At 37.1% G+C, this 15,862-nt stretch overlaps 1 protein-coding gene across 3 annotated transcripts in view; it reads left to right on the top strand.

The window, feature by feature from the left end:
• Positions 1-15,862, top strand: part of YAF2 (YY1 associated factor 2) — a 79,238-nt gene that overhangs the window by 62,406 nt on the left and 970 nt on the right. For 2 of the 3 annotated variants that reach the window (XM_070370625.1, XM_070370624.1), the window contains one exon: positions 15,094-15,246. In XM_070370625.1, the coding sequence (XP_070226726.1) occupies positions 15,094-15,246 (153 nt within the window). Of the gene's footprint in view, positions 1-15,093; positions 15,247-15,862 lie in introns of those variants that run through there. The other variant, XR_011464215.1, reaches the window with a different exon arrangement.

Here is a 15,862-nt window from a genome sequence, read left to right as displayed (position 1 = left end):
TCATACTTTGAATAGCCCATCCTAGAAGGTTAATGTAGATAGAAGAGATAACCTCAAGGCTGATACCTGGCCCCTCCAAAGTTTAGAATTTGGAAAGAGGAGTAGAAAATGAGGCAAAAAAAAAAAAAAGAGGGTGGTGTTCTAGAGGCTTCTGAAGATAATTATAGTTCTGTCAGGAGGTAAAGTGTGATAAACTCTAAAATATGGCTTGAAGAAACGGAGTGAAATTTGAGCTGTAGTTGACTAATGGACATGGTAAAGTGCTCATTGAAATACTTTACTTGAAAGAAGTGCTTTTGGTGGAGTGATAGGGACAAAAGCCTGATTGATGTGAGCTCATGAGAGAAGGGAGGAAAGTAAGTACAGACAAATCATTTAATGCTTACTGTGGAAAAGAGAACAAAGAAATGGGGCAAGTGACTAGAAGGGGATGTGGAAGTAGGGATGGGCTTTCTTTTTTTTTCTTTTCAGGTAAGAACTATCATAATGTATTTGTATGCTGACAGGAATAACAGTAGAGAGGGAAATATGGTTGGAGCAGGAGTTGTGTCCTGGGAGAAGGAATCTTGTTGGCAGATAGAGGCATGACTAAATAGGAATATGGAGAGGGAAAATTAGACTATCAAATAGCATCTGTTGTCTTTCTGAAATGAGAATCAAGGTCACTCCATGATAAGTAAAGAGAACACAGTAAGTTTTGTTCAGCACTCTATCCTCAGTACTTAGAATGGTAATTTGAACATGTGAGGGCTTAGTTAATATTTGTTAACTGAATGAATGTAAGGAAGAGTGACCTTGGATTGGAGGGGAGGAGGTAAGGAGTCAAGTCAGGTAGTACAGAAGGTGGCTGTTGGCTTAGGCCAGAGTAGTGCTTATGGGGATGATGAGAGCTGTTCCAATAATATTGAAAGAAAAGTGAAAGGACTTGATTTTAATTTGACTAAGGGGATGGAAAAGTTGAGGATGACTTGTCTATAGCTCTGGAGCATGTCTTTAGTCTTTCAAATGAAGTGGACTGTGATGTTCTTTAATTATTTGAGTGATTTTTCAAAGACTTAACTGCTGAACACTAGCATAGTTTTTATAAAGTTGATGTAGTCATCTATCTTGTCTATACTTACCAGAGAGTGTTTCAGTAGCTCCCAAGGAATCAAGTCTCTCCTGCCACCATCTCTCAGGAATTTAGGGAAAATTGTGTCCCGGGCCTCTGAGGAAATGTTTGATGTTGAAAATTAAATGTATGTAAACCCTGGAATAAAAATTCTTCAAAATACTCAGCATAGATTCTTAAAATGATGACGGATACTGTACATTGCATTCTATAAGCAAATTAAGGCAAGTGACAAGACAAAGTGCATTGAACCTGAGGTGTCAGTTGGTTTGGTGTGAATACCTTGGATCAGCAGACAGAATTGCTTTCCTCACAGCCATACCTCAGGGTCAACTGGGAGATGCAAGGATGAGCACTGAACAGGTGGGGGCTGTGGAGTCTCCACGTTAACTTCAGTAGAAGTTAGTTTGCTTTTGAGATTGATTCAAGATGGTGGTGTAGAAGCACATGTGTTCATCTCCTCCTGGGAGAGCACCAAAATCGAAATTGGCTGTTAAACAGCCATCGACAGGAGGATGCTGGAACCCCCCCAAAGAAGATACCCCATGTCCAAAGACAAGGAAAAAGCCACAACGAGACAGTAGGAGGAACACAATCACAATAAAATCAAATCACATACTCGCCAGGTGGGTGACCACAAAGTGGAGCACAGTAATACCAAAGAAGTTCTCTTCCATTTGGGAAGGTTCTGAACCCCACATCACGCTTCCCAGCCTGGGGATCTGACAAAGGGACTGGGAATCCCCAGGGAATCTGACTTTGAAGACCAATGAGATTTTATTATAGGACTTCCATCAGACTAGGGGGAACAGAAATTCTACTCTTAGAGGGCACAGACAAAATCCTGTGTGCATCAAGTGTCAGGGGAAAGGAACAGTGACTCTATAGGAGACTGAACCAGACCTCCTGCTAGTGTTGGAGGGTCTCCTGTGGAGGCGTGAGTCACTGGTGGCTCACCATTGGCATGGGGGCACTGGCAGCAGCAATCCTGGAAGGTGCTCCTTGGCATAAGCCCTCTTCGAGAGTTAGCCCTACCACAGAGCGCATAGACCCCAGGGCTGAGACGCCTCAGGCCAAACAAGTAACAAGAAGGGAGTGCAACCCCACTTATCAGCAGATAACTGGATTAAAGTTTTACTGAGCATGGCCCTGCCTGCCAGACCAAGACCCACTTTCCCCCACCACTAGTCCCTCCCATCAGGAAACTTACACAGGCCTCTTAGCCTTATCCACCAGAGGGCAGACAGAAGAAGCAAGAAGAACCACTATCCCACAGTGGCTAGAACAAAAACCACGTCACAGAAAGTTAATCAGAATGAAAAAGTAGCAGGTTATGTCTCAGATGTAGGGACAAGATAAAACCTCAGAAAAGCAACTAAATGAAGTGGAGATAGGCAACTGTCCAGAAAAAGAATTCAGGATAATGATAGTGAAGATGATCCAGGATCTTGGAAAAAGAATGGGGAAGATGCAAGAAATGCTTACCAAAGACCTAGAAGAACTAAAGAACAAACAGAGATGAATGATACAGTAGAAGGAATCATAGCAGAATAACTGAGGCAGAAGAATGGATAAGTGACCTGGAGGACAGAATATAGAAAAAAGAAAGAAAATGAAGACAGTCTGAGACCTCTGGGACAACATTAAATGCACCAACATTTGCATTTTAGGGGTCCCAGAAGGAGAAGAGAGAGAGAAAGGATCCAAGAAAATATTTGAAGAGATAATAGCTGAAAAGTTCCCTAACATGGGAAAGGAAATAATCAGCCAAGTCCAGGAATTCCACACACAGAGTCCCAGGCAGGATAAACCCAAGGAGGAACACACTGAGACACATCATAATCAAACTGATGAAAACTAAAGACAGAGATAAAATATGAAAAACAACAAGGGAAAATGACAAATAACATACAAGGGTACAAGCCAGAAGGGAATGGCAAGATTATTTGAAGTGATGAAAGGGAAGAACTTACAACCAAGAATACTCTACTCAGCAGGACTCTCATTGAGATTTGATGGAGAAATCAAAAGCTTTCCAGACAAGCACAAGTTAAGAGAATTTAGCAGCACCAAATCAGCTTTACAGCAAATGCTAAGGGAACTTCTCTGGCAGGAAACACAAGAGAAGGAAAAGACCTACACAAAATAAACCCAAAACAATTAAGATAATTACCTTAAGTGTAAATGGATTAAATACACCAACCAAAAGATGTAGACTGGCTAGGCAGATGAAAACATGTATGCACTTCCACTTAGCACATCATTCTACTTAACCCCCCAAATTGTATGTAATTATTTTATATTGTTAGGTTAATCATATTTCCATTATGTTTGAAGTTGTAATTATCTTTTATTTTTTTGTCTAGCTATTGAGTGTAAAAACTGATAAACATCTTTTATTATTGTGATTATGTAACTATTATTTGCTTAATACTATTGTATCATGATTGGTCAACAAAAATTAGACTTCTATATCACGAAAACTATCATTTAATAGAAAAACCTATTTAAAATTTAGGTGCATATCCGAATTATTTTGAAATTTTTTGAGAAATACAAATGCCCAAGTATTGCTTTTTTTCTCCAAAGCTCCAGATGTGTTTCTAATGAGCACCTATGTTTAAAAACAATTGGACTATATGATGGTCTTTTACTTTTATCTAGTATGTTTCACTTTTTCTATTTCATATTCAGTGCTCCCTTTTCATTTAGTTTGTTTTCCAATTTCTCCATCTCTTTTTTCTTGTTCTTTCTCAATCCTTTATCAAGCATAGTATAAAAGCTTTAGTATACATATGTAAATATAATAGTATGTATAATATAAAGAGTATGTATAATATATATATTTTAGAAATTTTAGGAATTTTTGCCTAGCTAAATAATTTATGACATTTTGATTCCACTTATTTGACTTAATATGAACAGAATGATAGATTTCTGATTTATATTTACTCAGAACTTTGGTATAGTTCCATGGATTTTGGCACCTAGTATTACTGCTAAAAGTTTAGAAAGTTTATTAATGATTTTTGAAAAAGAGAATTTGAATGAGGCTTGAAACCTCTAATCCAATTCTGAGAATATAAAGAAATACTGTATCATAAAAAAACAGGAAGTTAAATGTGATACAGTATTGTTAAAGTACAGATTTTGTTCAAATTACAAAAAAATCTTATGCTAGTGTCCATTATTTATTTTCATACCTTATTCAAGATTCCACATTGTATTTAGTTGCATTGAGCATCTCCAGTGCATGCAACAGATTCTGGTAAGTTCTTTTTTTATTTTTATTCTAGTACAAATATTTTCTGATTTTCTTTGTTGTATCTTCTTAGATATACCCATCATTTAAAAGTGGACATTTAATTTTCAAATATATGGGATTTTAAGTTATCTTAGTTACCTTAAATTTCTCATTTTAATATTGATTGCTCATTAAATGCTTTCTTCTCTATAGTCACCCTCTGTTTTTTCAGTCTCCTAACTTGATTGAGGCTTTCAGTGGTTAAATCAAAGATCTCTCTTGGTAAATGTCACATTGCACTTGAAAATATGTTGGTTATTTTCAAATAGCTTTTGATACTGATTTTTAACAAAATTCCATAGTGATAAGAGAACACAGTCTGTATGATTTCAATACCTTTGCTGTTGTTCAGTCACCTAGTTGTGTCCGACTTTGCAGTGCCCCAGGCTTCCCTGTCCCTCACCATCTCCTGGAATTTGCCCAAGTTCATTTCCATTACATTGGTGATGCCATCCAGCCATCTCATCCTCTGTCACCCTCTTTTCCTTCTGCCTTCAATCTTTCCTAGCATCATGGTCTTTTCCAGTGAGTTGGCTATTCTCATCACGTGGCCAAAGTATTCGAGCTTTAGCTTCAACATCAGTCCTTTCAGTGATTATTTTGAATTTCCTTTAAGATTGACTGGTTTGATCTCCTTGCTGTCCAAGGAGCACCACAGTTTCAAAGCATCAATTCTTTGTCACTCTACCTTCTTTATGTCAAGGTCTCAACCATATGTGACTGCTGGAAAGACCATAGCCTTGACTATACAGACTTTTGTTGTCAAAGTGATGTCTTTGCTTTTTTAACAGACTGTCTAGGTTTGCAATAGCTTTCCTGTCAAGAAGCAATCGTCTACTAATTCCATGGCTGCAGTCACCATCCACAGTGATTATAGAGCCCAAGAAGAGGAAATCAGTCACCGCTTCTACCTTTCCCCCTTCTATTTGGCTTGAAGTGATGGGGCTGGATGCCATGATCTTAGTTTTTTTAATATTGAGTTTTAAGCTGGCCTTTTCACTCTCCTCCTTCACATCAAGAGACTGTTTAGTTCCTCTTTGCTTTCTGCCATTAGAGTGATACCATCCACATATCTAAGGTTGTTGGTATTTCTCCCAGCATTCTTGATTCCAGCTTATAACTCATCCAGCCTGGCATTTCTCATGATGTACTGAGCCTATAAGTTTAATAAACAGGGTGACAATAAACAGCCTTGTCGTACTAGTTTGTCAGTCCTGAACCAGTCAGTTCTCTATAGGATTCTTCTGTTGTTTCTTGACCAGTATACAGGTTTCTCAGCAGACAGGTAAGATGGTCTGGTATTCCCATCTCTTTAGAGTTTTCCACTGTTATGATCCACACAATCAAAGGCTTTAGCGTTGTCAATGAAACAGGTAGATTTTTTCTGGAATTCCCTTGCTTTCTCTGTGATCCAGAAAATATTGGCAATTTGATTTCTGATTTCTCTGCCTTTTCTAAACCCAGCTTGAACATCTGGAAGTTCTCTGTTCATGTAATGCTGAAGCCTAGCATGCAGGAGTTTGAGCATAACCTTACTAGCATGGGAGATGATTGCAATTGTCTGGTGGTTTGAACATTCTTTAGTACTGCTCTTCTTGGGAATTGGGATTTGGATTGATCTTTTGCAGTCCTGTGGCCACTACTAGACCATGAAACTTTTGTACTTTGTTTTATGTCCCTGGATGCGTTCCAGTGTCTCCTAGTTGATAGTCTATGGGAACTTAAACAGAATTTGTATTCTACTGTTGTGTGAAAATTGTATAAATCTTAATTATATTAAGTTGATTCATGGTGCTTTTCAGGTCTACTGTACCCTTCTACTTTTCTATCCATGCTATTAATTTTTGAAAGTTTAATATTGAAACTCCAACTAAAAATCTTAATTTACTTAAAATTAATTGTAATATATAGTGGGAATATATGTAACTTTGTTCTGTATTTTCTAAGTCTCCTGTGTTACCATACTTATAATTTAAAAAATAAAGATATATAAAAGACTTTAGTTTGCTTTCAGTTTTATATATTGTGATTCTTTGTAAAGATTTTATTTGCATGATTATCTACTGTAGAAATAGTAACAGAAAATATTTGTATATCTCTAGGGTAGGTAGCATTGAGTTTTGCTGAGAAGTTAGTGCTGGTATTAGCAGAGTAGATTATTTCATTGTTTGGAGGTGGGGAAAGCCACATAGAAAGGACTTTTTAATCCTTTAATAGTCACTATTTATGCAAAGCAGTCATACTTTAAACCTTTAATTCGTTTTCATGAAAAAGGAAGTAAATGGCTCAGAAGCAAAATGGCATCAGCAAATTTTTCAAGAAAGTGAATTCTTGGAAGTTGGCACCTAGTTAAATCAGTGTTTACAAAATTAATTTATAGTTGTATTTATGCATCATATTTAACAGGTTTTTATGATTGGTACTGTTGAGATATTTATTGAGCATCTAATACTGTAAGATCTACTGTATATGTATTTGTTGGGGATAGAAAAACAGGCAATATGTGATCTTTTCCCACGTAGGAATTAGAGTCCCATTGGTGAGGAGATAGAATGCAGCCATAAAAGGATCAACAGCATTGCAGAAGAGAGTAAAAGACCACCACTCCACAGAGCTGCTGCAGGGGTTCCACAGACATGTGATGTACATTTCTTTTTAAAAATTTCAGTAACCTGTTATATAAATGTGTTCTATGTACTAAATAGGGCTTCCCAGGTGGATAGTGGTACAAAATCCGCCTGCAGTGCAGGAGACACACTGGAGATATGGGTTCAATCCCTGGGTTGGGAAGATTCCCCTGGAGGAGGAAATGGCAACCCACTCTAGTATTCTTGCCTGGGGAAATCCCATGGACAGAGGAGCCTGGCAGGCTACAGTCCATGGAGCTGCATAGAGTCTGACATGACTGATCGACTAAGCAGCAGGATCAGTGTGCATCAAATATTCACGTGCACAAAAGGAAGATGATAAAGCTTACTAATTTATTTTGCTTATTAGTTCACTTTTTTTTTTTACCACTTCAAAATATAGTAGCAAATCCTTCATTTGTATTTCTCCAACATAGTGAAAACATTCACATGGCCTTAGCAACATTATTTAGTCATCATTTTCTCTCTTCTACCTCTGCTCTCACACAATAGTTTTGCTCCCAAGCTACACTCATCAAAACCTCTGTAGCCTCAAAAACTGATCTGTCGAAAATAAGATCTGACCTAGAAAGCCTGGGAAAGGAAGACACACTGAGCAGGCCAGGCCACGGAATGTACTTCCCTGGGCCCTGGGGGGAGAAATCCAGGGAATTTCAACGGAGTAACTTACCTACCTTCATGCTTGTTAGGCTGCACGGTGTTTGGGCTCTCTGACTCCAAGTCATCGTATGACAGTAATCCTGGATGAGTTTTTCTGCAGATTTAAGCAGACCACCTGATCTGCCTCTTGAGAAACCTATATGCAGGTCAGGAAGCAACAGTTAGAACTGGACATGGAACAACAGACTGGTTCCAAATAGGAAAAGGAGTAGGTCAAGGCTGTATATTGTCGCCCTGCTTATTTAACTTCTATGCAGAGTACATCATGAGAAACGCTGGGCTGGAAGAAGCACAAGCTGGAATCAAGATTGCTGGGAGAAATATCAATCACCTTCTGAGGTGCTATGCAGATGACACCACCCTTAGGGCAGAAAGTGAAGAGGAACTAAAAAGCCTCTTGATGAAAGTGAAAGAGGAGAGTGAAAAAGCTGGCTTAAAGCTCAACATTCAGAAAACGAAGATCATGGCATCTGGTCCCATTACTTCATGGGAAATAGATGAGGAAACAGTGGAAACAGTGTCAGACTTTATTTTTTTGAGCTCCAAAATCACTGTATATGGTGACTGCAGCCATGAAATTAAAAGACGCTTAACTCCTTGAAAGCAAAGTTATGACCAACCTAGATAGCAGAGACATTACTTTGCCAACAAAGGTCCATTTAGTCAAGGCTATGGTTTTTCCAGTGGTCATGTATGGATGTGAGAGTTGGATTGTGAAGAAGGCTGAGTGCCGAAGAATTGATGCTTTTGAACTGTGGTTTTGGAGAAGACTCTTGAGAGTCCCTTGGACTGCAAGGAGATCCAACCAGTCCATTCTAAAGGAGATCAGCCCTGGGTGTTCTTTGGAAGGAATGATGCTAAAGCTGAAACTCCAGTACTTTGGCCACCTCATGCGAAGAGTTGACTCATTGGAAAAGACTTTGATGCTGGGAGGGATTGTGGGCAGGAGGAAGAGGGGATGACAGAGGATGAGATGGCTGGATGGCATCACTGACTCGATGAACGTGAGTTTTAGTGAACTCTGGGAGTTGGTGATGGGCAGGGATGCCTTGCATGCTGCTATTCATGGGGTGGCAAAGAGTCAGACACGACTGAGCGACTGAACTGAACTGAAGAATTATAACATGAATAGTCTTTTAAGAACAGAAAGGGATATGGTTTCTCACACAAGTAGTCATTCAACCCAAAAGACTCTGTCATGAAATATTTCACAATAGTGAACCTGAATCATCTTGTTTTGCTGTAGGACATGTGATAGTATTCTTTCTTCATCTTTGATATTTGGCACTGAAATTTGTTTGATATGATTGATAAGTGGACAGCTGCTGAAGGGTTGGAGTGTATACCTAGTCTAGAAATGACAATGTGTGATATTTTGGGAGCAAAGAAAATGGCTGTCCTCTTCAAAAAATTGTGAGCTGTCAGGCTTTCAGATTAAAAGTGTTTTGATGATGCAATGCAAGACATGGAAGCAAAGAGAAGCCAGAGTCTATTAGAGATGTATTTGAGATCAGGAGTCACTATTTACAAGGTAGATATGTTCCTAGGATTAGGCCTATCAAGCTGATGAGGAATTAGTTACATTAGTCTATATCAGGTCTGCTGCTGCTGCTGCTGCTAAGTCACTTCAGTCGTGTCCGACTCTGTGCGATCCCATAGACGGCAGCCCACCAGGCTCCTCTGTCCCTGGGATTCTCCAGGCAAGAACACTGGAGTGGGTTGCCATTTCCTTCTCCAATTCATGAAAGTGAAAAGTGAAAGTGAAGTCACTCAGTCATGTCCGACTCTTAGCGACCCCATGGACTGCAGCCTACCAAGCTCCTCCATCCATGGGATTTTCCAGGCAAGAGCACCGGAGTGGGGTGCCATTGCCTTCACTATATCAGGTCTATATACCTTCAAATAGAATAAAAATTTGGGTTTACTACATTTTAAAGTCTTATAAAATTTTTAGTAATATTAAAATTTTTAATATTAACTGTTCCTTTGTTTTTTACTTCTGTAAATTATTCATAAAATGATTTAAAAGAGGAGGGTGGCAGTCCATGGTGATGGCTGTTTTTCTTGGTGTACTGATGGTTTAAACATGAGCTAAAGTTCCTTCCATCATGGAGTAAATCCTCTGTCTGATTTTTGAAATCACAGCACATCCTTTTTTCCTTCTTGGTGCTTTTGACAAAAGTTACTTTTATTTATTTAGTTATCCTTTGTGTGGCTTCTCTCCCATATATTAAGGAAACACTTTGAGGGTGAGAACTGTGTCTGTCTCGTTCACAGTGAATCTCCAGCACCGTGTCTAGTGTCTGACACGTGTGGATGTGCAATATATTTGTCAAACAGTGGGGCTTCTTTATAAAATCTTCCTTGGTTATATTTTTGGACTTTTGTTAGCAGTGTATCAACAGACTTGCAACAAGTTTAAGTTTTTGGTTTAGTTTTTTAACTCACTTAAATTTATTATATTGCTTCAATTTACAATATACGTATTTTAGTGTTTTGCAACAGATTGTATCTTTCTCAGCTATGAATAATGTTGCCTCCTTTAGAAAAGAATGAATAATTGCTTTATATCTTATTTATTGCCTATCCAGTTCAACAAAACTAATTTGTGATGAGGTTAATCAAGCTTAAAATATTTATTTCGTAATATTCAGCACATAGAATTTTTGTTGCAGGGTGGTTGGGGTGGAGGGCAGAGACATAGTTAGAAACGGTATATATCAAGCCACCATTAACCAGTCTCCTACCCACATGAAAAGTCAAACAGCTCCTAAAAGTACTTTGTTCTGATGAGTAGGAGATATCCATAAATGTTTGTTGAAATGTTCCCTCCTCTTTTTTTTAATGTTACAGGAAATCAATTTTTAGGTTACAGGAAAGCAAAAGAGACCTGTCAAACTTTACATAGTCTCTTTGACCTATTTGTGATGGATACATAGGGAGACATGGAGATCCCAAAATTTTGGAATGCCATATTTTACAAGTTACATCAAATCATGACATATGTGAATAATAGAGTACAGTTGAGATATGTCTGGATAGCACTTGTTTTTCTAACTGGGTAACCTTTTTGTCCTCCTGATCACAGAACCTTCAGGATTGTAGGTTTATTGTCAAAAATCATGAATGATAAATTGCTGAACATAAAAAAGGCATACCATATACATACCCTTCCCCTAATATCCTAACTATCTCCCATATCTTATCTCCCACCTCTAAAATCCCCTGCTCTCCTCTAGATTTTTCTCACTAAGTAGAAAATGGATCACAGTTAAACCTAAGACTCTAGAGATAGGAGAGCTTTCTTTTGAATAGAGCATGGTGAAGGTGAGTCAGTTTATGATAGGCTGAAAAGATGGTCAGAAGCTGTGTTCCTCCTGCCTTCATTGAAGGCTCTTTAAAACTCATTCAGCCATTAGAGAGCAGCGGAAAGCTTGTTCAGTAGTTAAGCTACGTGTATACACATGTTTTGTGCTTCTTTCATCCATAGTTGTACCACATCAAATAATCCTACAAAAGAGGAGCAAAGATGTAATTTTTAAGTGAAAATCAACCATCTAATTAAAATAAGAATAAAAGAATGAATTAATAGGAAAATCTAGGATTGAAAGAGAAAGAGATGTAACTACTGAAAAACAAAAACAATATTTTTTGAGGCAGAAGAGAGCAACTATAGAAAGTTTGTTGGTGCTTAAAAACTAACAAAAAATTAACAGCAGACAGACAGTGCCAAGTACACAGATTACTGGTTGCTTGTGCGAACACTGGTCTCACATTTCCACTTGCCCCAGGGACACCTTTTCTTAAATTTTATAAAATCCACAAGCCCAGCACGACCAGCACCATCATTTCTAGTTTGTTGTGATGGTCTTCGAGCTTGTCCCCCGATTCCAGTCTTTCACCTGACCAGGCCAGCTAGTCTTTCTTTCTGTGTTGTGTTCACCTTGTAGGAGAATATACATTTATTATTTTTATTCTTACCTCTGAGAATATGACACTTAGAAGAAATCTAGATTCATAACTTGTTTTAAAATATTGATTTATTTAACTCAACCTCATGGTTTTATGGAGAAAATCATTCTCTACTGACTGATATGCTTTCCTTTTCAGATTTATGGGCCATATAAAAAGGGGAAATGGTTCTAGAAAAATTCTGGAGCGAGAACTTGTTAACTATGAAAAACACTTGGCAGCAGTTTTATTGTAAGGTTCATGAAGTTGGGAATGAGTTTTCTAATTTCTTTCTTACGTAAAAGTGGGAGTGACTGAGGAACTGTGTCTCGTAAGCAACATGTACCAAGTTGGAGACAGATACTGATGGGGAAGGGGAGTGGTTGATAGTGTTGTAAAAATATTAAGTACCTAACCACAACACAGCAGTTACATTCCTAAAAACTTAGTGATCAGAGAATCCATGATTGAGACAGTTTCGTCTTAAGGGAAATACTGTATTGAGGTTAATAATGAATCCAGAAAAACCTAGAAAAATATTCAGTTTTGCTTAAAAACAGCACTAAATAAAGAGAATATACATGATTATATATCTGAAGTTAGTGATAATGGCCTATAAATAACTAAAGTCAATTTATTGATTGATGGAAACATCAGGATTTCTACTCTAGAATGTGAATTTTTAAAATTTTCCAGTTTATTGTAATTCAGTTTAAAGTTTTTATAAATTTATTTTGTATTCAGTTTTAGGTTTAAGGGAGTAACAGTACAAACTGTAATAAAGGAAGTTGTGAAATTCAGACACCCATAATACCTTGGGAGAGAAATGATGACCACACCTCAGTTGCATTATATAGCTTGGAGTGACTCTCAATTTTAGGTGACTCACTGTTCACCAGGCACTAGTCTAACCAAATCTTTATACAACCTGCCACACCTTTGAACTCTTTCTTTTCATACCCTAGAATAATTAAAAGAGAAATTAATTCCTGCTGCTTTTGCCTTTCACTACTTGCTTGCTTCTATGTAGTGAGTGAGTGGTTGAGCCTGTGAGTATGCATAGAGACAGTATTCCTTTCCTTAAAAAACATCTTTGTGGGTGAAGGGTGGGAGGGAGGTTCAAGAGGGAGGGAACATATGTATACTAATCGCTGATTGTAAAGCAGTTGTCTTCCAATTAAAATTTTTTAATAAATGCAAAAACCTTTCCTCGTTAAACCTGATTTTATCATTCATTCATTTTTCAACAAATATTAGGTATCTAGTATTTTCCAATACTATGCTAGGTACTAGTTATCCAGTGGTATATAAAACTGATATTGTCTCTTTCTTTGTAGAGTTTATACTCTAGATGAAGAAAGAGACGGTGAAATTAAAATTGCAATTCCTTCCTTAAAACTCCCTGTGTTCCTTACCTTTTTTTCTTCCATAGCATTTATCCACATCTAAGACTTTATTTTTTGTTAAATTTCATCCACAGAATACTGGTTACATGAGAACAAGCAAGAATTTCTGTACGTTTTGCTAAGGGACTATGTTGGTTGAGAAGTGGGAAAGGCATGTTTAATTAGTCACCATGTCCCCTGATTCTCTGTTTCTTCATTCTGTCTTTAAATAACCCCATGGCTGCTTCCTTTTTAGTTCAAGCCCTTTGTATTTTAGCCTGATCTATTAAAGTGGCTTTCCCTGCCTCTGTAGTACCTTTCTCTTCCACATTGCTGCCAGTAATTTTTGTAAAATTCAAGTCTGAATTTCTTCAGTGAGCTCCCATCTTTAAAGAGTAAATCAGACTCCTTAGCTTTGCATTATCAGGTTCCTTCATATCTTTTTTCATTTCTCTGCTGCTCCCTGCTCTCCATCTTAAAGTCTTTGTTGCAGTAATGTTAATATATTACACTCCTTCAAGCTTCTTTGCAAAGTGTGGTGGCTGGACCAGAGGCTTCTGCTTAACTGGGAAGCTATTAAAAATGCAGATTTTAGGGTCCGTCTGAGACCTACTGAATCAGAACCCGGGGAGCAGAGCTAAGCAAGCTAAACAAGACTTTCTAGTAATCCTGATGTACCTTAAATTTGAGAACAGTGCTTTAGTCCTTTTTCTTTTAAAGTTTATTTCCTGAACAAGCTCAGCCAATAATATTTTCATCTATGTAACTCTTGATATGTATGTATCATTAACCCTGGTATCTGGGTTAGCCCTACTTTTTTTTTTTTAATCGAATTTATTATTTATTTATTTATTTTTTACTTTACAATACTGTATTGGTTTTGCTGTATTCTGGACATCTTTCCTGGATATCCTACCTTTACTTCAAACTCTGTTGGTTCTAAACAAAATTCAGTATCCATCTATTAAGATGTTTTATATACTGCATTTCCTGTTTCCTCCTTCAAAGGATTCCTTCCTCCTTACAGCTTTGAAAGCTAGATTGTGCAGTATTTTCTCTTTGGTTTCTATTTTGTCTTGCTTTAGAAGAACAGAGGAAAAAAAATGTTTTTAATAGCTGTGCTGACCAAAAGAGGGTCAGGATTTTCCAGGCAATAGATTACTGTTGTTTGTAGACCATCTGTTATGATTTATTTTTATCTTACTTTTCCCTGTTTCGTTCTCCCATCTTTTTTCCCCTCTTTAGTAGTCTTTCTCATTTTAAGAGACCCTCAGCCTCCCACACTGTACCATAAAGTTGGAGGGATCCTTGACCCTGGGCTAATAGAGTGACAACTGGTACCAAAGGCTGTAGTCAGGCAACATTTCATCTCTCTTGGTACAGTTTTGCAGTAGGTTCTCAATACATTTATTTATTTATTTTTAATAAGTAAGCTAGGCAAGTCTCAAAAGACTGGGAAGATCTCCAAGGTTAAAAAAGCACAGTGAAATTGTGGCTAGATAGGTAAGGAAACTTAAAGACTTTAACAATAAGGAGAAAATTTACTGAATGAATAAACGAATGATTTTTAAAGAAAAGAATAGCCACTGTCACAGATGGTGAGCTATTTCCTTCTCTGAAAGAGGAGGGATACATTTAGATTTTATTTCAGTGTAAACTTTCAAATTTAATTTAAAAGTTTCATGTTTGTTTATATGTTTGCTTCCCCATGAGCACAGTTTGATATACATTTTTAATAATTTTCATGTCAATTTATGTGACAGTTACATTTTAATTGTTTGACTATATATCTTGGGTGATAACTTTGAACTGTTATTATAGTTCTATTTTTGTTGACTAGGAAAGAAATTATGTGTGTGTGTATATACATATATAGATCTGTTAAATTGCACATCTGAATTACCTTAGATATGAAAATTTTTATATGTGAAAATCACAATATATATCTATTCTCATAATTTGAGGTAGTCTCATAAAAAATCATGTTCTTAAATTATAGTAAGAAAAAAACCTTTGTTTTTAACATGCACACAGGAAACCTCGACCTGTCTCCCAGTTGGTTGCACAGCAGGTTACTCAGCAGTTTGTACCCCCTACACAGTCAAAGAAAGAGAAAAAAGATAAAGTAGAAAAAGAAAAAAGTGAAAAGGAAACAACTAGCAAAAAGAACAGTCATAAGAAAACCAGGTAAATTTGAAGAGTGTTTTAATGGTACTTTTGAAATAATAAAATTAACCATTTAATATTGTCTTTTAACACTGATATATAAAGTAGAATATGAAATATATAATATAGAAATAAAAGATTTCATCTGTTTTACTATGTCATGAAAGTATTTTTTCAAGTTGAAGATATATTAGAAATTAAATATGGAGGCCACAAATACAGGCTTAAGTGTGCGGACACTTTCTGCTTTTTGTTTTTGTTTTACTAGATTAAAAGACATTTGTGTTTGAACTATTTCTTTTTCACTCATAAAGCCAGGAGTGATATTCACAATACTGAACAGATATTTGCATGAATTCTAACCAATCGGAATGGTTTTGGGTCCTGGCAGAGCAGACAGTCACGATGCCCTTATCGTAAGTGCGCATCACTGGAGTGGCAGCCCTCCATCTGACTCAGCCTTAGCTGCTGTCAGCTTCCTCTGTGATGCAGCTGTGACTGCTGTTCTAAAATCTTTACTGTAGTAAAATTGATAAGCTGTTTGCCAAACTGAGATAAAGTTATAAAAGCACAAGTAGGAGACCATTACTCCCAGTATTTTTTGTCATGTTGAGGAAGATTCATGAATGATTGGCTT

The sequence above is a fragment of the Bos mutus genome, chromosome 5 (genome assembly GCF_027580195.1).
Source record: "Bos mutus isolate GX-2022 chromosome 5, NWIPB_WYAK_1.1, whole genome shotgun sequence".
Classification (NCBI taxonomy): Eukaryota; Metazoa; Chordata; class Mammalia; order Artiodactyla; family Bovidae; genus Bos; species Bos mutus.
This window is presented reverse-complemented; position numbering and strand designations above follow the sequence as displayed.